Raw genomic sequence first — 25,654 nt, 5'->3', positions numbered from 1 at the left:
AAAGAGGGTTGGCTAGCTTAGCCAAACCTCCACTATTTAATTTCAGATTCAGCCAAATGGTGAATCCCTTCCTCTTCCCTGGGAAGAGGAGTGAGGGTACAGATGAGAGGAAAGTTCAAGTCTTCACTGCAAAAAGAGGTGTTTCTGGAATGACACTGTTAACTGGAGATAGCTTTCTTGATGTAAAGTTTTAATAGACACAAGGCAAAGCTAGTTTTTACTTGAATGTAGTTTATTAGGATTGCTCTTGACTCTCTCCAATTGGGGTTTACCTCATCTAATTATATTGAGGTAAAAGCTACATTTTTCTTGCTTCACAGGCTAACAGGGCAGATGAGGTGGGGTAGTTTTCAGCCCAAAGAATGGTTGCTGTGAGATTGGAAATTCTTAAACAAATGGGGTGCTGTTCACTGGAGCCCATCAGCTCTCGCAAACATATTCCCAGCCCCTAACTCCACATGACCAAAGAGTGGCTAGGATAACTGAAGCACTATTACACTCTGTCCAGCCTCAGCCATTTCACGATCTCTGAATATGTCCTGGTGGGAAGAAAGGAAAGGGCTCTTTTGCGAGATGGCGCACACACCTGCCCAATAAGGATCCTGGGGGTGGCCTATTCCCCACTGAGTCCAGTGATCAGAATGTAATGAACACATCTTCCAAACAGATATATGATACTATCTATAGATTTTCTTAAGTATAATTATTGTAAAATAATACAAATTAATATTAATTTGTAATTAATACAAAAATCTCCACCAGAACAATGTAAGAAGAGACCCTGTTCACCTCACAATGAAGCTAATGGAAGTTTTTTCACTGACGTTAGTGGTAACTAGATCTTTTCAGCAAAGACAAATAAGGCTGCTTGCGACACACTGTACCTCAAAATGGCACCCTGTAACCTCCATATTCATCAGTCATATATGGTTGTGAGGTTTCATGCAAAACATGCCATGTAAGATACAACATGAAAGGTCATGATCTGCTGAAACAAGCTGTTCTGTCCAAATATGTATATCATTAGTGTGTATGAAGTTATGAGATTTTGCTGTATGGTTGTTACTGAAATATGTTGTAAGTTTGAGAATCTCTACTGCCAGGTGGCTGACCATTAATCAACTAATAGTTCAAATGCACAAGTCCACACAATGGGGGTTTACTTGATTACTGTTACTCAGCAAAGCTCACCGGGACGTCTGGGCAAGTGTCTTCTTGGCACTTGGACTGAATACAAAATGAGGGACTTGGTCTTTCTCCTCCTACACTTATACTGGCAGCAACAGGGCAAGTGAATGCTTAGAAGACAACAACTTCACCTGAGGTGACTGGTCCAGGTTTAAGAGGGAAACCGGTGTATTATGAACTGTAACATCCAGTGGGGTGAAAAAAATTGCTGACTTACATACTGCATAGTGTAATAAGGTTTAAGATTTAGATTTGCATTTATCTTTTATTTTCTTTGGTAACTATTTCTGACCTTCTTATGCATATCACTTACAGTCACTTACAATCTATCTTTCCATAGTTAATATATCTGTTTTATATTTTACCTAAACAGTGTATTTTGCTTGAAGTGCTTGGGAAATCTCAGCTCAGTTTACAAAGCAGGTGCATGTCCTCTCCACATTGAGGGAGGGGCAGACTGGTTAATAAACTTATACTGGCCAGGCTTCTGACCAGTGTAAGATGGTACAACTCTGGGGTGTAAGGCTGCAGAGCTGGTGGGAACTGGCTGATGCCTTTCTCCGTGTGATTCATGAGAGGCTTTGGGTGACTTCATGCAATATAGCTCGGTGTGGGCTCCACCTGCTCTCGTGCTGAGGGATAACAACACCTGGAGGGGTTTGCTGCTTGTCACTAGCAAAGCATTGTGAGAGACTGCCCAGGCTGCAAAATTAAGGGGGCACAGCACTACCCCATTTCCAGGTTGCATCCCGGGGATCCTGGCACACTGCTCTACACTGTTATACAGTTTAAAATATTAGCTAAACCTCACAACAGCTCTGTACAGGAAGGTAAAGAGAAGAACAGAAAAGTTAACTGATGTCCCTATAGTGATACAAATCAGACACAGAACCGGGAGTAGAAACCATTGGACCTGACTCAGACCTCTGCTCTAACCATCAGACACACTTATTCTCCACCTGCAATATCTCGCAGTTAAAAAAAAACCAAAAAAAACAAACAAAAAAAACTCAAGCAAGTTTTGTTTCTAGATATTTGAGCTGCTTGGAAGGCATTAACATTTTCCAAAAAGACAGACATCAAAACAGTATTCCAAACTGATTACTGATGGCCATTGTGGGTGCCTGGCCTTACATTGGGTAAACTATAGACATTTGTAAAGGAAGTCATTATCACCACTAGTAACAAGACTGAGATGATCTGTCCTTATGGAGAGAGCAATGTATTGCAAACAATAGCAATGACAGGAAACAAATAAAGTAAGAAAAAAAAATCTTGGAATTAAGAATGTGACTAAGCAAAGAGGAAAACTCACAGTAAGCTTTCTATTTCCATAGGTGAAAGTTACACAGGAAACTTTAAACAAAAAAAATTGCTGAAATTATTTATGTGCATTAGGCAGATACATTCTGATAGATATATTCAACACCTTCATAACACACTGAGAATACATTCTCTTGTTATTGCTTATTAACAAAGTTAGAAAAAAGAGAATAATTTGGCACAGTGGGTCACATATCAGAACAAAATAAGATTTACAAGTAATCATTGCGAGCTAATGCACTTTTGATGATGTATACCAAAAGAGATTAATTACTTCAATACCATACGGAAAAAGACTTGAGTAATTACATTGAAAGTGAAGTAAATTCAGCTTAAATTGTAATTACCAGCAGCATCAGTGCCAATATTTTTAGACAATCAGAGTTCAAGAAACAGTACTGCATAAATGCTGCATTCTCTGCAAGTGAAGAATTCAAATGACATACATAGTCTTGAACACTAGCCAAAATATTTTGGTTTCCAAGAAGAGAAAAATCTTCATTAATTACAAGGCACTTCTCTATCCTTATTATAAAGCTGCTAACCTAGCTTTTAAATTGTATTAGTCAATGATGAATTCACTCATATTCTAAACCAAAACTATATTAAAATGAAGATATGGTTGAGAATTTGTAACAGCAACGTAAGGATGAAACACATTACACTGAAGTTGAAATTCTCTCAAAACCGTGCAATATAAATCCAGATATCCAGAGTTACGGTTACACTTAAAAGAAATACAAACATGTTAAGGTAAGAAATGCACAATTAAGGCACCCAAACAACTGTGTGGGTGACACTGATGTTCTCCCATCAACGGACAGAGGACAGACATCCATTTTCATACTCCTAGACCTCTCTGCAGCATTTGACCCTGTTTATTATCAGATCCGGACATCCCGCCTGAGAGAGGGGGCAAAGGTCCAAGGTAATGCACTAAAATGTCTTCAACTGACATACCTAGTGAGTAATGATATGACTCCTTATTTGTGGAGTCCCACAATGGTCAATTCTCCACATTTACATGCAGCCTTCTAGGTGAGCTGGTCAGACAACACAGCCTCAAAAAAAAAGCAAGATTCAGATGACATAGCTCTACATAACATTACATAAGACCACACCACTACTACCAATATGGCCAAATATTTTGACACTATCAGGTCATGGATGAAAAACACAAAGTTGAAGCTGAACTTGAGTTAAGACAGAAGTGACTAGAACTAACTGTGCCCTGTAGTGATGTCATGCAATAACTATATGATTTTAAGGAAACTTAGGGTCTGCGGTCCAAGGCTAAACTGATTTTAAAGATACATTACTTTTTCATATTTTTCCCCTTTTGGCAAAAGTACAGGGTAGTGTTTAGGATGCTGTATGAGTTAGCTATGCATTTCTTAATCTAACACATTTGTAATACTTTTAAGTTTAGTCTTAAATCTAAACTTCCTAAGTTTGTAGAACTTGGTTTTAGGATAATTACAACTTCCATAATGGTTTTAGCCTTTCACATGGAGCTAAAGTTGATAATATATATTAGTAATTGAATGTAGTTTTTGTCCGGGGATTTCCTTTTTATTACTATTAAAATGTTTCTGCATGTACAGAAGTAGAAACTGAAGAGAAAGTTACCATGAGATATTTCCAAATGAGTATCAGCCTAATTTTTTTTTTTACTTTGAAGGGGAGAGTCACTAGTACACCAAAGAGGAGGGGAAAACAACTAAAATATTCTGGTAATTCAGTTCCTTAATTTGCCATTGGCTTATTGATTTAGAAGTCAGTGTTAATAAGACTGGTGATATAGTGGTAGTGGGCAGGAAGAACATAATTCCCCAAGAACCAATGTCTCCGTTGTTTAAGAGGTCCCCCTGTACTTGTGGTTCAGTTACCTTGGCAGTGCTACCTCAGTGCACAGTGGAGAAAATGCAGTAGTGCCATGAGGAGCCTTTCAAGAACTGATGTCGAAGCTATCATGCAGCCCCAAAATCTTTAAAGAGCAGTGACAGTGGGCCGAAGGATTCTACATATGAGAACTGACACATGTCTAAGCTCCCTCACATAAAAAGACAGTTACTCACCTTTGCAACTGTTGTTCTTCGAGATGTATTGCTCATATCCATTCCAGTTAGGTGTGCGCGCCATGCGTGCACGTTCGTCGGAAGATTTTTACCCTAGCAACTCCGACGGGCCGGCAGGTCGCCCCCTAGAGTGGCGTCGCCATGGCGCCTGATACATACCCCTGCCGGCCTGTCCGCTCCTCAGTTCCTTCTTGCCAGCTACTCCGACAGTGGGGAAGGAGGGCGGGAATGGAATAGATATGAGCAACACATCTCGAAGAACAACAGTTACAAACAGTCCATCTTTTCGTCTTCGAATGATTGCTCATATCCATTCCAGTTAGGTGATTCCCAAGCCTTACCTAGGCGGTAGGGTCGGAGTGAGATGTTGCAGCATGTAGCACGGTGGAGCCGAAGGCTGCGTCATCGCTGGACTGCTGGACCAGGGCATAATGGGAAGCGAAGGTATAGACGGAGGACCAGGTCGCTGCCTTACAGATTTCCTGGATGGGCACATGGGCAAGGAAAGCCGCCGATGAGGCTTGAGCCCTGGTAGAGTGCGCAGTCACGTGGCCCGGAGGGGCATGAGCCAAGTCATAACAGGCTTGGATACAGGACGTCACAAGGAGATTCTCTGAGAGGAGACGGGCAACCCTTTGACACATTCAGCTACCGCAATGAAGAGCTGGGGGGATTTGTGGAACGGCTTGGTTTGCTCTATATAAAAAGCGAGCGCCCTACGGACATCCAATGAGTGAAGCTGTTGCTCCCTGCAGGACGAATGGGGTTTCGGGAAAAGACAGGGAGAAAGATCTCCTGGTTGACGTGAAAGGCCGAGACCACTTTGGGGAGAAAGGCTGGGTGCGGTCTCAGCTGCACCTTGTCCCTGTGGAACACAGTATACGGGGGATCTACCGTGAGGGCCCGGAGCTCCGACACCCGCCTTGCGGAGGTGATGGCCACCAGGAAAGCGGTCTTCCAGGAGAGGTAGAGAAGGGAGCAAGTTGCCAACGGTTCAAACGGAGGGGACATGAGCCAGGCCAGAACCAGGTTCAGGTCCCAGGTGGGGGCGGGGCGGCGAATCTGAGGGTAAAGATGCTCCAGACCCTTAAGGAACCTAGTCACCATTGGGTGAGAAAACACCGAGCGGCCATCCCCTCCTGGGTGGAAGGTGGAAATGGCCGCCAAGTGAACTCTTAGAGATGACACTGCCAGGCCCTGTTGTTTGAGGGACCAGAGGTAGTCAAGGATATTAGAGATGGAGACTTCGGTGGGAAGGAAGTTCCGATCCGCACACCAGCACATGAAACGCTTCCATTTGGCTGAATACATCGCTCTAGTGGAAGGCTTCCTGCTTGCCAGGAGCACCTGTTGCACCGGGGTGGAGCAACGCATTTCAGACCGGCTCAGCCACTCAGGAGCCATGCCGTGAGGTGCAGCGACTGAAGGTCTGGGTGACGGAGCCTGCCATGGTCCTGAGTGATCAGGTCCAGGTGAAGAGGCAGGTGGACAGGGTCGGCCATGGACAGGTCCAGCAACATGGAGAACCAATGTTGCCAGGGCCACGCTGGAGCTATCATGATCAAACGGGCCCTGTCCCTGCGCACCTTCAGAAGGACCTTGTGGACAAGCGGAAACGATGGGAATGCGTAGAACAGGTGCGTCGTCCACGGAATAAGGAAGGCGTCCGCAAACAAACCCTGTTCGAGACCTTGAAAGGAGCAGAACATCTGGCATTTCCTGTTCCCACGGGACGCGAAGAGGTCCATCCGGGGACATCCCCACCTCCGGAAGATCGAAGTCCAGGCGAAGGGACCACTCGTGGGAAAGGAAGGATCTGCTCAGATGATCCACCAGCATGTTCCGAACCCCCGGGAAAAAGGACGCGATGAGGTGAATGGAGTGGGCTAGGCAGAAGTCCCAGAACCTCAAGGTCTCCTGACACAGGGGAGAAGACCTCGTGTCGCCCTGCTTGTTTATATAATACATGCTCTTTGTGTTGTCGGTGAATACCGAAACACAGCGGCCTTGAAGTTGACGGAACGTTTGACAAGCAAGACGGACTGCCCTCAACTCCCGTACGTTGATGTGGAGGGCTAGCTCGCGAGGTGACCGCCGGCCTTGGGTCTGCAGGGTACCAAGATGGGCCCCCCATCCCAGGTCTGAGGCATCCGTTGTCAGGGACACCAAGGGCTGGGGCAGATGGAACGGGAGCCCCGCGCACACCACCAACTGATCCAGCCACCACTGCAGGGAGCCTAAGACGTCCTGGGGAACGGTGACAATCGTGTCCAAAGGACACCTGGTCGGACGGTAGTGAGCAATGAGCCAGGACTGGAGGGGCCGTAGGCGGAGCCGAGCATGCGCCGTGACGAATGTGCAGGCAGCCATGTGGCCCAAGAGACTCAGGCAAGTGCGTATTGAGGTCAAGGGCGCTGCCTGGAGCCGTCGTATGATGGCCGTCAAGGTTTGGAACGTCGATAGAGGAAGAACAGCTCTGGCCAGAGTGGAGTCCAGAATGGCGCTGATAAACTCTATCCTCTGAGTGGGGATTAGTGTTGACTTTTCGACATTGAGCATTAGGCCTAGGCTCACGAAAAGTCTCTTGACCATGCTGACGTGGCTGAGGACTTGTGTCTCTGAGGATCCCCGGATTAGCCAGTCGTCGAGGTATGGAAATACATGTATGCGACTGCGGCAAAGGTGGGCGACGACTACAGCCATACACTTGGTGAACACCCTCGGGGCCGTAGAGAGGCCGAACGGGAGGACCGCGAATTGATAGTGACGGCTGTTGACCATAAACCGAAGGAACCTCCTGTGGGGTGGGAAGATGCCTATATGGAAGTAGGCGTCTTGCATGTTGAGGGTGGCGTACCAGTCTCCAGGGATGGGATAATGGTCCCCAAGGATACCATACGGAACTTCACCTTTACCCTGAGGCCTCCCTTGGCTTTGGGGATCAGAAAATAGCGGGAATAAAACCCCTTGCCCCGCTCGCTCTCTGGAACCTCCTCTATGGCTCCTTTGATGAGGAGCGTTTGCACCTTCTGGAGGAGGAGTTGCTCGTGAGATGGGTCCCTGAAGAGGGACGAGAGAGAGGGGCGGGTATGAAACAAATTGCAGATGGTATCCAAGTTCCAACGTGCATAAGACCCATTGGTCCGATGTTAGCCAGGACCACGCAGGGAGGAAAAACGAAAGACGGTTGGAAAAGGGAGGGGACGGATCCATGAGAGAAACTGGTACAGCGCCCTTGGGCGCACCTTCAGAATGAAGGTTTCGGGCCAGAGGAGGGCTTGGAGGAGCTCTCGTTTTGTCCTCCTTGGTTGCCCGATTGTCTAGTCGGCCATTTCTATTTCGCCGTCTGGCGAAGTCTTGGCTCTGCCCGGCCTGGGGGTAGGGCCGGTGTTGTTGCTGAGGCCAGAAGGGCTTCCGCTGGGTGACGGGCGTATGCATCCCCAGTGAACGCATAATGACCCTATTATCTTTTAGGCTTTGCAGCCTAGGGTCAGTTTTGTCCGAGAACAGGCACCGGTCCTCAAACGGGAGATCCTGGATGGTATACTGGAGCTCCGGAGGAAGTCCAGAGACCTGTACCCAGGAAACGCGGCGCATGATAACGCCAGAAGCCAGAGTCTTGGCGGTTGAATCTGCGGCGTCCAAAGATGCCTGCAGGGAAGTTCTCGTGACCTTCTTGCCCTCATCAAGGATCGCAAAGAATTCCTGACGCGCATCTTGCGGAAGCAGCTCCTTAAATTTGTCTGCCACCGCCCAGGTGTTGTACGTGTAGCAGCTAAGGAGAACCTGTTGATTGGACACCTGAAGCTGGAGGGCGCCCGCAGAATAGACCTTTCGGCCGAGCAGGTCCATGCGCCTCAATTCCTTAGACATTGGGGCTGGGGCCTGCTGACCATGGCGTTCCCTCTCGTTTATGGATTGGACGACGAGGGAACACGAGGCGGGTGAACATATAGATATTCGTACCCCTTTGAGAGCACCATGTACTTGCGCTCCACTCCGCGTACAGCGGGGGGAATGGACGCCAGAGACTGCCAGATGGTAGTGGCATTGGCCTGAATGGTCCGGATGAAAGGAAGGGCAACTTGAACGGGTGCGTCAGCAGACAGTATGCTCACTACCGGATCCTCAATTTCTGAGACCTCCTCAGCCTATAAGTTCATGTTCTGCGCCACGTGCCTGAGGAGGTCCTGATGCGCCCTGAGGTCAAGCGGAGGGGGGCTGGTGGATGTTGTTCAAGCCACTGCTTCATCCGGGGAGGATGATGAGGAGAGACCCGGCAGGAGTGGATCTGCAGGAGGCTCTGCCTGGAGCACTGCGTTCGACTCTGGAGGGAGTTCGGGGTCCTGAGGCTGAGACAACCTCTCCTCTGTAGGGGAAGGGGGAGGACGGGAAGATATGGCCTCCGGAGCCCTGTGTTCGGAGGCAGTTGAAAGTGGGGGAATCTGCTGAGGGCATTGGGCTTGGTGGTACACCCAGGGAATCCAGAATCCCCATTGCTGCGGTCCATGTTCCTGAGGTTGGGGTTCATGGAATAGAGCAGCAGGCCTGTCGGTGTCCAGGGCGTACGCGCTGTCTGCTTGCGAGGAGACCGACGGCTGGCGGGACGGCCAGGGAGGAGCCGAACAGGACTGATAAGGATCCCTCGCTCCTGACGGTGGAGACCTCCTGGGTGCCGGAGATCGGTGCCGGGAGTCATAACGGCGCCGCGATCGAGACCGGGACCTGCCACCAGCTCGGTGCCGGGAGGTCGACCTGGATCTGGAACGCTGATGGTGGGAACGGCTTCTCGAATCTCAGTGCCGGTAGCGATGGCTCGAGTCGGAGCGGTGCCGGGAGTATCGGGACCGGCATGAGGAGGACCTGCGCTGCGAGTACGACCGGTACTGCCGCGGTGAGCGGTGCCAGGACTGCGAGCGGCACCTTAATCGAGACTTCCCACGGGACCGGGAACGGTGTCGGGACCGTGATGGGGATCGGTGCTGGCTCGGCGAATCCAGAGATGGCGCTCGCATGGCCACTGGCTTGCCCTTAGATTGTAGAACCCGCACCGGAGGCAGCGCAGACTCAGTTAGTACTATGAGGTCCCTAGCCGAGGAGAATGTCTCAGGCGTTGATGGGACCATTAGCTTGACCCCGGATCTTATTGGGGAGCTGTGAGGGACCGGACTCGATGGACCCCCCGGGCCCGGAGTCGACGGAATCCCTGGTATCGGTGCCGTGGTAGGAGTCGGTGCCGGGTGCTCCCTTCGAGTCTGCTTGGCCGGAGTGGAGGACGCCAAAGGTCTTTTGTCGGGGCCCGGTGCTGGGGAAGGTCGGTGCCGAGGCATTTTCAAGGGTCCGGCGCGGTCCAGTGCCGGAGCAGAGTCGGCACTCGGTGCCGAGGATGGAGGGTTAAGCGCTGCTTCCATGAGGAGAGTCTTTAAGCGCTGGTCTCTCTCCTTCTTGGTCCTTGGCTTAAGGCCTTGCAAATGCGGCACTTCTCGGAAATATACGATTCCCCGAGGCACTTTAGGCAGGAGTCATGGGGATCGCTCGTGGGCATCAGCTTTTTGCAGGCCGAGCACGGTTTGAACCCCAGCGAACCGGGCATGAGCCTGGCGCCGGGTGCGGGGGAGGGCTAGAGCCCAAGCCCGCTAACTATATACAAATAAATAACTATAAAACTAATATTCTATACTCTAACTATAATTATAACTAAATATAACTACTAGAACAACGAACAAGGAGAAGCTAGAGACATGGAGGACAGCTATGCCACGCTCCACAGTTCCAACGACCAACACGGTGGTAAGAAGGAACTGAGGAGCGGACGGGCCGGCAGGGGTATATATCAGGCGCCATGGCGGCGCCACTCTAGGGGGCGACCTGCCGGCCCGCCGGATTTGCTAGGGTAAAAATCTTCCGACGAACGTGCACACGCAGCGCGCACACCTAACTGGAATGGATATGAGCAATCACTCGAAGAAGAATGAGTCATTACAATCAACAGAATTTTTGCATGTAAATTAGTTGTAGAGGAAAGTTGGTAAGTGGATTATTCACCTTCGATGTCAATACTTCCACTTAAAAGTTACCTGAGTTGTTTATTACTGCTGGGCAGTACTTCCTGCGGACCCTAGCTTCACAGGGCCTACAGATGAAACCCTGCCTAAGCTTCCAATCGTGATATAGGAGCATCAGTAGCCTAGCATCCCTACAGTACCAGATTCTACTCCCACAGATTCTTAAAAACACATTTCAAGTTTCCAGATGTTAGAAGAGATGTATGAAGAGACTGCTACCCGTTCCTGAATTTAAAGACTTTGAAATTCAGATATATTTGACCATGCAAATTCTTGTCTTCTCTTTCTGTAACACTTGATGTCTTCTAGTGTGAATGAAGATGAAAGCCTATGCACAACGGTACAAAACAAGAGAAGACATGCAAGATATATTGGGTCCAGTTCCTCCAGGACTTTCTGCTAAAATATGGGGTTAATTTGAAATTTATAATTTTAACATGACAGAAGAGCAGATTAGCAAGATTAGGAATTATATTAAAATAAAAATAGAGCTCTCTACATTTTTTAAATATTCCTTACAATGATTTGTGGATAATTTAAACATAAAAAAGACTTCAAATATGAGGAATTCCATTCATTAAAATGATGTTTCTGATAGTGTCCAATAAATTAATCTTTGACCACAAATAGTTTTCTTGTAATTATATTGACTATAATTATAAAATGCATGCATGCATGCATGCATATCTAGGATAATCTCCATTATAATAGATTTCTTTCTGCCAAAGTTTAGAGGTCATACACACAACAATATTTTTTTTTAGCGTCTTGATATTAATTAAACACAAATATTTTCATTATACCTCATATGTAAACCAAAAAGGAAAACAGAAAGGCGACAGATAATTCATAAACAGTTTAGTACACTCTTGTAGTTTAAACTGGAAAAATATATTCTGCTGGTAACTGACACTATCAATAACTTTTTAAAATTACTCTCTAAAACCTTCAAGAAAAAAAGCTATCACATTTTGTAACTGAAAACAGAGTCTTATCACAGAAGTTTTAGGTAATCTTAATACTACCAGTGCTGCCTATCATATTATGTTTATCTTATTTGTCTCTTGATCACACATACTTAATCCTCCTGTTTTCTTGAAGCAAAAACAAACAAAACAAAAAAACTGCTACTAACTTTTCTGTAACTGTTGTTCTTCAAGATGTATTGCACATGTCCCTTCCATTGTAGGTGTGCATGCACCCTGAGCACAGCTGCCAGATTTTTTTTTCCCCTTAGTGGTATCTGTTGAGTCAGGTCCAGCACCCTCTGTTGTCGCATGCTCACAGCGCTGGTATAAAGGGCCCTGCCAACTGCAAGCAGCAAGAAGAAACTGAAGGGGCATACGCATACCTACACTGGAATGGACATGTGTAAGCAATCGACGTAGTAGTGAACTTCTACCCCTATATTTTATTCCACTGCAGAAAGAAGATAGTCTCAAAGAACTTTCTGGTCAGAAGTCTAAGAAACCGCTTGTGCCTTGTACTGTCACCCTCAGCATGTTTTCTTTTGCAGGTGGGTTTTAAGACTTGAATTAAGGTTTATAAATATTCAGTTTCTTTTGATTAAAATACCCAAGTGCCTGGAAAATATATATTCTGGGCTAGATTCTCATTTCAACCACAACTGTTTTCTGGTACATTAGTGACATACCGGGACCACAGCAGTAGGAAAGGGCTACAGGGAAATTCCTCCAAGGCAGGAGTAGAGTAGGGCTGGCTGCTCTGCCTGGCCTTATGATGCCACCTTCCCTGTCTCCACAGCTCTTGCTGTAACAGCAGGGCATCACAACTGCTGTAATGCTGAACCACTGGGACCACTGGAGCAGCCCAGAATACAGGAGAGGTATAAAGCTACCTTTACTTCCCTCCTGCGTGCTGAGAGACCCAGCACAAAACCACACCTGTTATCCGCACATACATTTTTACTGGGTTTGGTGGCAGTTCTGGATGAACACCTCAGATTCAAGGTTCTTTATTAAACGGCTTTCCTGCCCCTCACCCACTTCTGGCATGACAGCTCATGGTTATTCAGAATGAGGAAAATTATCTGGGGCTGATGGTCAAGATGTCTCAGTGCCTTCCCATTACTTTAATGCCTCCACCCACCCCAGTCTTTCCCTGGGTTGTACAATGGATGGGTACTTGATGTCAGTTTTGTGTAAACAAATGGTGTGGGAGGTAGCCCCTCCCTGCCTGATCGCTCTACCAGCTTATCTCCCGAGACTGCATTATTTCAGGGTAGAGGTGTATACATAGAAAATGGCAACTGTGGTGCAACTTTATTACCTCACAATAAGCTGGTAGAGCGATCAGGCAGGGAGGGGCTACCTCCCACACCATTTGTTTACACAAAACTGACATCAAGTACCCATCCATTGTACAACCCAGGGAAAGACTGGGGTGGGTGGAGGCATTAAAGTAATGGGAAGGCACTGAGACATCTCACGGCAATATAGGTGAGACCGCGTTATATCAAATTTGCTTTGCCCCCTCTGTCCCTAGTTTCCTGCCCGCCCCCTCCAGAGACCCCCATCCCTAATCACCGCCAGGACTCCACCTCCTACCCAACCCACCTGTCCCCTGACTGCTCTGACCCCTATTCACTGCCCTCCCCCGCCCCTTGACAGATATTCACTGGCAGCAGTAGGAAGTGGAGCAGCCTGGCCCCAGTCCGCTCCACTCTGCCACCTCCCAGCTGCGGTGCTCCGCTTCCCGCTGTTGGTGAGTGCGGGGAGGTTGGGGAAAGGATGCCCCCCCACACACTCACCTGCGGCACGAAGCACAGCAACATGACCCCCGTCTGCTCCACTTTCTTTGCCCTGGCCCCAGCCGTGTCGCTGGGGGGCGTCTGGGGAAAGGTTCTGCACTCACTTGCGGCGGGATGTGGAGCGCCACAGCTGGGAGCTGGCAGAGTGGAGCTGGCTGGAATTGGGCTGTTCCGCTCCCCGCTGCCGGTGAGTGCGGGGAGGTTGGGGAAAGGGCGCCCTCTGCACTCACCTGCAGCGAGAAGCAGAGCAACATGGCCCCAGCCCGCTCCTCTCTGCCACCTCCCAGCTGCGGCGCTCCGCTTCCTGCCGCATGTGAGTGCAGGTACGTTGGGGAAAGAACGCCCCCTCGTACTCACCTGCAGTGGTAAGGGGAGTGCTGCAGCTGGGAGCTGGTGGAGTGGTATGGGCTGGAGCCCAGCTGCTCCGCTTCCCCCCTGCTGGTGAGTGTGGGGAGATCCCTTCCCCCAAGTCTCCTCCCCCAAATAACACAGCTGGGGCCAGGGTGAGGGAAGCAGAGCGGACTGCTCCCAGCCTCCCATTAATCCCCGGGGCCACTCTGGGACTGTGGGGCCCCCAAAAGGGCCCTCCCACAGCTCCTGCCCCCTAGATCCTGGGGGAGCCCCTGACCACCCCTGAGACCCTCTGCACCTTATTGAACCCCTTGGCCCTGGTCTGGCCCGACACACTTAACATGCTGCTCAGAACAGCGTGTCAGAGTTTTACCGCGTTGTATGTGAACCTGTGTTATATCGGATCACGTTATATCAGGGTAGAGGTGTATGCATATACACATACATATATTCTTAACCATGGTCTGTACATATCTCATAAAGACCATCAAGTTCAGAACATTACAAGCTTTCACAAAAGGCCTTACTCATTGTGACTTTATAGCACAATCACATAGTACGCAATCAGTTGGTTTAACTGCTTATTTTTGGTGTTTAAACCTTCCTTTCTCCCCTTGGGGTGTCTGGACCTTGATTGTCACACCCACCAAGCCGAGTTGCCAGGAACTCTTACTCCTTGGGCTGCTACCATTGTCATCCAATGGACTCTCTGCAGCTTGAGGTCTTCAAACCACAATTTGAAGACTTCAATAACTCGGACATAGGTTAGGGGTTGTTACAGAAGTAGACGGGTAGGGTTCTGTGGCCTGCTTTGTGCAGGAGGTCAGACTAGATGATCATATTGGTCCTTTCTGACCTATGAGTCTACGAGTCTAATATTAATATATATATAAAAATAAAAAGGAATAAAGTAAAGTGAGATAGGCAGAGAAGAGAAAATAAACAGAATAACTTAGTTTCACAAATATAGCAAAATCCATTCCTCAATTCCCCAAATCTCAGATCTCTTGTTTACTCAGTTTGCAGTTCCAATCATTCCCTGACATAAAAACAAGTCAAAATAATTCCATTTGTGAGGCCACTTAATGTACAGAATTGAAGTAAATTAAATGTTTACACTGAAATGCAACTTTGTCAAAGGATTATTGTTTCTTTCTTTAAAAAAAGGACTCTGGACATGGCATTTGTTTTCCACAAGTTCCTCAGTTTTGCCTCTGCATTTATGTAGTAATAGGAAAGCATTGTCCTGTGACACTGTTCAATTCTGTTGATATATTCAATTATTTTTTATTGCACTTTAACTGATGCTTTTATTCACTGTGATCCAATGTAAGGATCTGGTTTCTTCAGCGAATGGCTCCCTAATGCTTAAAAGCTAAAACTATACAAGCACTCTGCTGAGACCTGTGCCAAACTTTATGCTATATTTGCAAATGAATAGCTTACATATTAAAAACTTCAATATAATAATCATGCCACATCTTCTAGAAAAAAACATCTAGAAACAAAAGGGTTTCTTACAATTGAAGGTTTGCTTTTTAAATGAAAACAGGAAAGAGGATGGGAGGAAGCATTTTCCAACTGTAATCTACACCAGGGAAATGGAGAAAAGGAAAAAGAGATATTAAGTGAAGCTGACCTCATTTACTGCCACATAGTACCGCTGCTTCTGAAAACGAGGGGAGTTATCATTCCTGTCTCTCACCACAATCCGTACTTCATGGTAGATAACAGTGCCAACCTTTTTGTTAATGCACTGGACTTGAACCACAATGGATTGAATCGACATTGGTGGCTGTAAATGAGAAAACACATCTTTATAATACACTGAAAGGTGAGGCATAGTTAAAGAAGACTCAACTTCTTCACCACAGTCAATATGGCCTATGTTTACTATAGACAAATATGTTTTCTATATCATTCTTTTTACTATTATTGTGCATTTCTCAATTAGAAAGTTTCTCAGAGACAGTGCCCTGAACAAACCAACCTAGACTATTTTTGCAACAATTTTTTTTTTAAATTTATTTAGAACTAACACATGCCTCTCATATAACTTCTCTTGCAGCTTGTCAGTTCTACTAGCATGTTGCTGCATATTTCAAAGTTAAGATAGTGATTTTTAAAAATTTATCAATTGACACATTCAGAGGACAATAAAATGACATCTTTTGTATGAATATTCAAAATATTGCAAGAAAGACTGATAAAATATATGCCTTTCCATTACAATTTCTAATCCCATTTTGAGTAGTAGTGTTTGAATTGAAAGGTCACACAGTTCTTGGAAACAGCATCAAGTGCACTAACTCATCACTTAGAGTTGACAAGTATTCATAATTTAAAAACAGCCAGGTCACCTGTAAGGGTAAGCACTCCAGAGTCCAGTTCCTTCTACAGTAGCATTGACAGAATTTAGCCAGCAATACATTCTAGAGGTAATGGATCACTACTCTAGGTAAGAACTTCCTGTGACTAATATAACATACATTGTAATCTTAAATTTGAATAGATTACATTCTGCTGTATAGGAAGGCCATAAATATGTCAGCAGCAAGTAGATTAGTGAGAGTTTAGGGACTGAAAAATGCTTATGAATCAGGGATTGTGTGTCAGAACTAAATCTGTAAGTCAGTCAGGCTAATTTAATTGAATTTTATTTCCTTAAATAGGTTCATTCAAGTAAGTGCAATAATGATAAATTTTACCAAATGTTCCATTAGTCACCAATGCTAACATCTACAAACAAAACATTTGTTTTTCTTCTATATTAAATACACATAATTGAACAACAAAGTATGGGCATACTGGATCTATTCAGCAATATAGCCAGTTTTTACATTATATTTTTACAAGTCATTCAGAGCTCAAGATACAGCTGTTTCCTATATGGCAAACATATTAAGAGACAGTCTTTAAGAAATGCATAATTTACTTGATACAACTAAATAGTTACTAAAACTATGTTACAATGTCAACATATTTATTCATATACTTGGAAAAAAAAACCCAAAAAACTTAATTCCATAAAAATGATTTGTGATATTGTGAAAAAATGGGCCTTCAGTAAACAAGGAGTGATGTCTCTCTGTTAAATCTCATCTTTGGATTCCTACCATTCCTATGTGGCTAGTTCTCAGGATACTCAAGAGACAGCTTTTTTTCCCGTCTCTATTATTTTCTGTGACAGCAGCTGTGCCCTAGTGAGGACCTCTAACTAACAGTTTCTAGATGAAGTGGAACCTCAGAGTTATGAACTGACTGGATAACCACACACCTCAGTTGGAACTGCAAGTAGATAATCAGGCAGCAGCAAATGAAAAAGAGAAAAAAAAGACTCTCCCCCCCAAACCCCGCATCAAATAGAGTACAGCACTGTGTTAAATGTAAACTAAAAAAATAAAGAGAGAGTTTTAAAAAAAAGATTTGACAAGAAAAATGTTCCTGGTCTTGTTTCATTTAAATTAAGATGGATAAAACCACCATTTTCTTCTGCACGGTAAAGTTTCAAAGCTGTATTAAGTCAATGTTCAGTTGTAAACTTTTGAAAGTTTTGAAACAAGTGTTACAAACACTTCAGAGTTACAAGCAACCTCCATTCTCGAAGTGTTTGTAACTCTGAGGTTCTACCACGCAAGTATCTGGAGATTGTCAGTGCATGACTCTTTACTCTGAAATTTGCTGTCCCCGTTGCTCTGACTGAGCCAAGGTATATTTATCTTTTACATATTAGATAAGGCCCATATATTTTGCTTAAGGGTGCAGATGATCTTATAGATATATCTATAGACTCCAGGTGAGCCTATTTATGTGGGTATTGATATTCAGTGCATTCTTCCCCGATCCTCATTTTACACAAGCACTCAGTATGTTGGAGGTGAATCTGCAAACAAAAATTTAACTTTAAAAAAACAAATAAGAGGCCCAATCACCACACAGCTGCAGCCTATGTGACATCCTCAGGGCCATACAGGTAGTATATATCTGTGGATGCAGCCCATATAACACAGAGAGCTGGATATGTGGCCAACTATGGTAAACAGGTTGAGAACCAGTGCCTTGGACAGTTCAGGAAAAGTACTCTGTTTGTTCTCACAAATTCAATCAGTTGTCTAGGAAGTGGTGTCTAGGAATTGGACCTCCCGTGTAGATTGGTCCAGGCTGAGGTTGATGGTGGGGTGGAAGCTGTTGAAATTGTGGTGGAATTTTTCCAGAGTCTCTTTCCCATGGGTCCAGATGATGAAGATGTCATCAATGTAGTGTAGGTAGAGGAGGGGCACTTCCTAGACACCACAGTGCAAATAAGTGATGGTCACATTAACACCACCCTATACCGAAAACCTACCGACCGCTATGCCTACCTTCATGCCTCCAGCTTCATCCCAGGCAATCACATGCACGATACCATACAGCCAAGCCTGAGTTACAAACTGCATCTGCTCTAACCCTCAGACAGAGACGGCAACACCTACAGAAAATCCTCCAACCAAGCATTCTCAAAACTACAATACCCGCATGTAGGAATAGGAAACAGATCAAGCAGAGCAGAGCGTGTACACAGAAGCTTCCTAACTCAAGACAAACCAAGAAAGAAACCAAACAGGACTCCACTGGCCATCATTACATACGTCCCAGCCTAAAACCCTCCAAACGCTTCAGGGATTCTACAACCCATCTGGACAATGATCCCACACTTTCACAAGGCCTTGGGGTGAGCAGGCCCAGTCCTCGCCCACAGACAACCTGCAACCTGACAACATATTCTCACAAGTACACTGCACCCCGGCAGCATAAGTAACTCAGGCTCAGCGACAATCGTGCAACAAACCTCGATGCCAGCTCTGCATACATACTAGCACCAGCGCACAATCAACAGGACCCTATCCAGATCAGCCACACCATCACCGGGTTCGTTCCTCTGCCAGTCCACCAACAGTAATATACGCCATCATATGCAGCAAATGCCCCTCTGCTAATGTACATCGCCAAACTGGACAATCTCTATGAAGGATGAAATGGACCACAAATCAGATATTATGGGCTAGCAATATAGCAAAAACCTGTAGGAGAGGCACTTCAACCTCCCTGGCCACACATAAGCAGATCTTAAAGGTCGGCCCAGTCCTGCAGCAAAAAAACTTCAGGACCAAGACTTCAAAGAAGAACACTGTGAGCTTCAGTTCAAATCTGCAAATTTTGACACCAACATCGCTCAGGATTAAACGAAGACGTGAATGGCTGCCAACTACAAAACCAGTTTCTCCTCCCTTGGTTTTCACACCTCAGCTGCTAGAAGAGGGCCTCATCCTCCCTGATTGAACTAACCTCATTAACTCTAGCCTGCTTCTTGCTTGCATATATATACCTGCCCCTGGAAATTTCCACTACATGCATCTGACGAAGTGGGTATTCACCCACGAAAGCTCATGCTCAAATAAAAACAACAGTCTAAATCTCAACATAGCGCTGACAGAGCTATGCTAAGTAAAAAGGTTGAATCAAGACCTCTCTCTCAGTTTTCAATATCCACATGAACAAAGATCTTCAGCTGGTGTAAATTGGCACAGTGACTTTGATTTCAGTTAAGCAGAAGATCTGGCTCAAAACAGTACTTTTTTGCAGAATGTGAAATTTTAAAATAATCCAAAGGAAGAGAGAAGAGACTAAAAACAATTTGATTTTAAAAATAAATCTGTTTTTTATAAAATCAAGTCATTGCACCAGATGACAAAGTTCAAATAAATAAGTCTGTATTGAACAAAGTGCTTTTAAAGGGACACAGTGAAGGAAAATAATAGGGGTTGGTTTTTATCTATAAAAGCCTATGTGGTTTAGATCATGGCTATTTAAAATACTCTACCCTACTTTACTTAAATCTTTGTGTGCTGTTCTTAGTGTTCAAATTCACCCACTGTCTGGGGTAGGTAGGTATTGTTCACTTAAACAGAAAAAAAATCTAATACTTAAGTGTGCTCTGAGTTTGTCTTCTTCCTACAGTTTCTCTTTGGCCCTAGTTAGAGCTTATAGAACTCACTTAGTGCGGTGAGTTAGGAAGAATAGTTCTGCATATCTATGCTGGGTCCTAGGATGTCAGGTTCTATTACAGTCTGTCTCCTTATTTTCTGTCCAAAAACTGAGCTTATATGAAGCATGGGGGATGCTCGAAGGCCTATCTACATATTTCTTTGTCCAAAGAGATTATCTAAACGGCACTTGAGTTTCTTTTTTGGGAAGTTGGTAGAGTTCTCTGTGCCCATTCTGCTGTGTGTTTCTTTATGTGACCTTGCTAATTACATACAGATGCTTAGAGAATGTGACAGGTACACTTTGCTAATGAAAAAAATTACAAAATAAAAAAAATTGAATTAAATTAGGCAAATGTATATAAGTAAATTAAATCAGGGATAATTTAAATAAACCTAATTACATTTCCTTATTACTCTGTTTACTTAATGCACTTATTTCACTATACAAAATGAAAATAAACTAGCCATTTGGGACCTACTCCATGGCCACTGCAGCCAACAGAAAGATTCCAGTTGAATTCAACAGCTTTCAGATCAGGCCCTTTCACTTCCATCTATTGTCAGTTTTGAGTTGATTTTACATCCAAGGTTCCTTGTATTAAAACACTGCTACAATGACTGGTGAGCAAACATGTAAGGGGGGATACTGATTTGTTTTTAGGGGTATTTTTATTGAATAAATTATACATCAATGAAAACAGTCCTGTTGGCCTTAGATTTTGCAAAGGTTTGTTTTTACACAACCCAAATTTGATATGACAATGCTCCTTTAAGATGCGTGAGGGCTAAACACAGAGGAACACCACAAGGTATAAACTGGTGTTCTGAGTAAGAACACAACACCTCAGATGTTTATCTGAGGTCCTCTTACATCTACATAATTGGGCTCTAAGTCTCACAAGTCTAGATTCTCACAATATTTTTTTTACTCCTTGCTTCTGGCAGGACTAGAAGTGCCCCAGGAGAGGACGCTCATGAGGAAGGTATTTCAACACTTTTGCTTCCATCCACAAACAGGAAGCAAAGTTATGTGAAAATAAAAATAAAAATGTGGAGGGGAGAGGAAAAAAAAAAATCGACCTCAATTTTTTTTTAAAGTTGAGTTTAGGTCAGTTATTACTTTATTTTCACCAGCTCGTATACTTCTATTTGACTGCAGTCTCAACTTGTTTGTTGTACAATCTTTCATGCATGTACCTTGACAGACATCTGTAGCAGGGGACAAGATAACATCAGGAACCAAGTAAACTTGCCCATGTATCTTTTCTGTATTGTCTAGAAAGAGAACTAGATGCATTTTTCATCTTGAAATTATGATGTTTATAATAAATCTTGGACATTAAAAAGGGAGTATGCAACACTACATGGTACTATTAGCTTGTTACTGAATGTATATTACCACACAGGTACAACTTGAAAATGTGAACTTCCCACGCTGTCGAATGTATTGATTATGTCCTGAAATACCATTAATTTAAAATAAATGCAGCTATGTCTTCTGTCCAACAACATAAAGGATAACACCTCGTATGTCTATAAAACAGCGAGTCAGAATGCTTCTGTTTCCTGAATCCTGTTACTACTTTACTTATTTTTTTCTAGTCACTCTTAGCAAACTTTCCATTTCTAACTATTAAATGCTTGCCTCTCTGGTCCAAGATTTAGGAGGGGGAAAAAAATCTGGGAAATAAACAAACTAACATCTCTGTCCAGAAGTCGTCCAGTACTGTTTAGGTACAGCCTCTGGCTGATGGGATCCAGAATCACCCAGTAATCAATGTTGTCCTTCAATGATAGTTCAATAGTGGGATCAGTCCCTCCTGCTGTCCCTTTTATCAGCATACTGTCCACTAGGATAGTGCCTGCAAGAAAAAAAATGGATAAAAGAGAATACATTCATATATGTGTACTAAAAAGCAAATTTCAATGCATTTGAATAATTCACTTTCATTCTAGTTCTTTTTTTTATTAAATATTGCAGATTTAATTGGTATGAAAAAAACATTCCACCTCAAAAGACCTATTTTGGCTAACTACAATATAAACTATCCTAGGGACCTCTGAATTCAACGCTTTATAAAAAAAACACTGCAAGTTTTACCTTGGTGATTAGTCCCACTATCTAGGTCCTTATTTTCTGTTAACATCATGATTCCTGCTGCTCCCCCCAGTCATCTATCATCCAGTATCATCATGAACAAAGGAAAATGCAGTAACTCCTCACTTAAAGTCGTCCTGGTTATTGTTGTTATGTTGCTGATCAATTAGGGAACATGCTCATTTGAAGTTGTGTAATGCCCCCTTCTAACATCATTTGGCAGCCGCCTGCTTTGTCTAACGCTTGCAGGAAGAGCAGTCCATTGCCACTAGCTGGTGGGAGCTTGGAACCAGTGTGGATCGGCAGCCGGCCTATCAGCTCTCCACTCCGCAGAAGGCTAGCAATTGCAGCTGCCCCTCCCCCCACTGCCATGTGCTGCTCCTGCCCTCTGCCTTGGAGTTGCTCCCCAAGACTCCTGCTTGCTGTGCTGGGGGGGAGGGGGCTAATGTCAGGGTGTTCCCCTTCCCCCTGCTCCTGCACCCCGCTTACCCCATCTTCCATAAAGCAGGGGAGACACATCAGGGCTCAGGAGGGAGGGAGCTTGCAGCAGCTGCAGTACTTAAAGGGGAAATGCACATATCTCCCTCCATTCCTGCTGCCTTGTAGTTTGAGAGAGTTAACCCTTGAGGACTCAGCCAATTGCTAGTTCATCATTTAGCAGTAAGGGAAATATCCCACCCTCGGACTCTTCCACCTCAACCAAGCTTCACAATCATCATCACTGTATACCAGTATTAAATTAAGTTGTTTGTTTAAAACTTAGTGTGCGTGTGTGTCCGTCTCTCTCTCTCTTTCGTCTGGTGAAAAAAATTTCCCTGGAACCTACACTCATCATTTACATTAATTCTTATGGGGAAACTGGATTCACTTAACATCGTTTTGCTTAAAGTTGCATTTTTCAGGAACATAACTACAACGTTAAGTGAAAGAGACTGATATTTCAATTCAGTGACTAACGTTTCTGATAGAAAAAGTGCATCAGAAAATAGAAGACAATAGAAAATATAAATAGAAAAAAAGAAATAAAATGTAACAGTAGCAATGGATAGTATGTCTACACTGCAATGTAAGCTCAGGGTTAGTAGAGCTTGAGTTAGCAGACCTTGTATTTGCTAACCTATGGCTTAAGTTTCTATATTCATTTGTAACCCCAAGTAGGAGGGATGAACCCTGGGTCCCAACCTGGGGTTCCAGCATCTACACTCCATTAAGAGAACCTGAGTCCAATCACCCATATCCCAGACTTGCTAGCGCCCTCCAAAAATGTGACAACTCTAACCTTTTGTTCACAGAGTAATGTGGGAAAACTTGACTATCCACCAAACTTGACTGTCTAGAAGAGAAAATAAGTTGGCCCTTCAGATTAGGGGATACTTTTGGCAGACTCCCAGAGGACAATCCAGTGAGGCTGCATTCACACTGCAAAGGAAAAGCATTTGAACCCTGGGTGTCAGCTTGACTTTGGCTTGGGCCCTTCATCCCCTTAGGGTGCTGGGGCTCTGGGTCTCAGCCCTGGGTTAGCACAATGTGTATAGAGACAGAAGGGAGGGAGATTAGGCTTGACTATGCGTTCCAAGCCTGGACTTACACTGCAGTGTAGACATAGATACAATATCCATGGAAAGATTTCATTTTTTGTGGAGATCCATACGAGAAAAACAAATTGTAGCATAAAGAAATAAAAAATGAGACCCTACAAAATAAAAGCACTGCATTTTTTCCCTCTATTATGCAGCATTTCTGGGGCATTCAGTTAGTATCATACATTAGTTTAACATAGATAATCTGTTTTCACTCTTTCCCTGGCCCCCCCCACCCTTTCTTTCTCTTTTGGTTAAATTATTGCCTAATAGTTCTACCTAGTTAGCAACTAGTGTGCATTACTTAATTAATTGAATCCAGGTGATGGAGAATTTATTCTATTTGATTAACAGTTAAAAGACTAACTGCCCTCACTATTGAAAATTTTACACTTGAGGTGGCTGGCAGTCCATGTATTTGCCTAAGCCAAGAAACCTACAGAAATCAGCCCTACACAACCTTGGCCTTCGACAAAGGAGATAATAATGATGACAACCGTTAAATATTTGCATCTTACTTCCAGTTTGAAGCTACTCAATTTTGTTATACATTTGTCTGCTAGATAAAAAGTCCTTTAAAATCACATTCTTTGATTTTAGATTTTTTTAAGGCACCCAGCATTGCCCACTATTGGAGCTGTTTGGTCTTTGGCATGTTCTATTATGCCAATTCCTATGTTCTTAAAAAAACTTTCATTTTGCATTTTTATATAAATCCATGATAAAGGCATTTGAGATTTCTTGCTAAATTAAAAACATTTGAAAATAAGCCTTTTAATATCTATCATTATAGTATTATCTTCGTATCTTATTAAGATTCTAACATTCAATTTCTGTTCCTTAAAATGTTTAATCATTTTAGGTACACACAGCCTGCTTTTGTCCTTAGGCTAAAATGCCAAGTAGATAACCTACTGACAATAAATCTAAAGACACAGAAAATATTTTGATGCTATGTTTCTATAAGTGCAAGTAGAGAGGCAGAAATGTTTTCAAATACGCAGAATGCACTAGTTTGCAAGTAACTTACATGATTAGTCTAAGGTGGGTTTTTTTTGTGCACATCAAAAAAACAGAACCGAAATGCTCAAACTTAAAACCAGTCTAGTATTTCAATAAATCAGAGTAGTCCACTGATTTTTATGGAACTTACCCACTCTGTCTTGTGGATGGTATGTGGAGATGGTAAGACTGGGATTTTTAAATCTTTAAATTAAAAATATAGTGCTAGAAGGCTGTAATTAGATTTGCGTGTGTGACTTTAGTACCTTACCACGTGCCCTGAATGCTGTGGTATGAAAGTGGGAAGGTGACGAACGTCATGGAGTTTCATAATGATTACTGTTCTGTATCCCAAAGGTTTGAGGTATGAGATTTCTGTGAAGGAAGGTTGGAACACTGGCAAAACAGACAACTAGAGCACACTTTCCTACAGTCACAAGGCCTGTGATTACAAGTCATGAAGGCTACTGCCAAACAATGAAGCAACCAGATGGACCTTTTTACTTGAGTGGCCTGGCTGCCTGACCACAAAAGAAACAGTCTGAAGCAAAAGGAAGACTTCTTACCTGCACCCTAGAAACAAAAGCCATAAACATATGAAGTAAATGGGGTCATGCATACAGAGGGAGATGGGGCTCTCTCTGGATCTCAAGAGCTCCTGGGCTTGCTTCAATTATGTAAATTGGACATGTTCAGTTCCAGTAACTCAACATGGAAGATAAATAACTTATCTTGTAGCAAAGTATAGGATTAGATGAGTCTAATATGCATGTATGATATCCGTTGTTTTAAAATAATTTTCTCTTATGCATGGTTCTATTTGCTGATAAACCTACTTGTTTTAAGAAGGCTGTTCATCAATGTATCTCATTGGTCACGTGTTCCAAAATGAAGAAAACAAGTGTCGATAATAAGTACACAATAATAAGTGATTGGCAAAGATGGGATATTGGACTCTGATCCCAGTCTAAGGGTACGTCTATACTACCCGTCGGATTAGCAGGTAGTGTTCGATGTATTGAAGATCAATTTATCATGTCTCGTCTGGACACGATAAATCAATCCACTAATCGACGCCTGTACTCTGCCTTGGCAGGAGGAGTAAGTAGAGTCGACGGGGGCATCATGGCAGTTGACTCGCTGCTGTGAGGATGGCCAGGTAAGTCAAACTAA

The 25,654-nt window shown here is 44.1% G+C and overlaps 1 protein-coding gene across 1 annotated transcript in view; it reads right to left on the bottom strand.

Annotated features, from left to right (window-relative positions):
• The window catches only part of PCDH15 (protocadherin related 15), a 1,383,724-nt gene that overhangs the window by 461,104 nt on the left and 896,966 nt on the right, over positions 1–25,654 (bottom strand). Inside the window, exons 7-8 of the mRNA XM_075072657.1 lie at positions 21,503–21,663; positions 15,415–15,570 (exon numbers count right to left, since the gene is read on the bottom strand). Of these exons, the coding sequence (XP_074928758.1) occupies positions 15,415–15,570; positions 21,503–21,663 (317 nt within the window). The remainder of the gene's footprint in view (positions 1–15,414; positions 15,571–21,502; positions 21,664–25,654) is intronic.

Source organism: Chelonoidis abingdonii, chromosome 15, assembly GCF_003597395.2.
Source record: "Chelonoidis abingdonii isolate Lonesome George chromosome 15, CheloAbing_2.0, whole genome shotgun sequence".
In the NCBI taxonomy this organism is placed as follows: domain Eukaryota; kingdom Metazoa; phylum Chordata; order Testudines; family Testudinidae; genus Chelonoidis; species Chelonoidis abingdonii.
The sequence above is the reverse complement of the archived record's forward strand: the minus strand, read 5'-3'. Positions and strand labels throughout refer to the sequence as shown.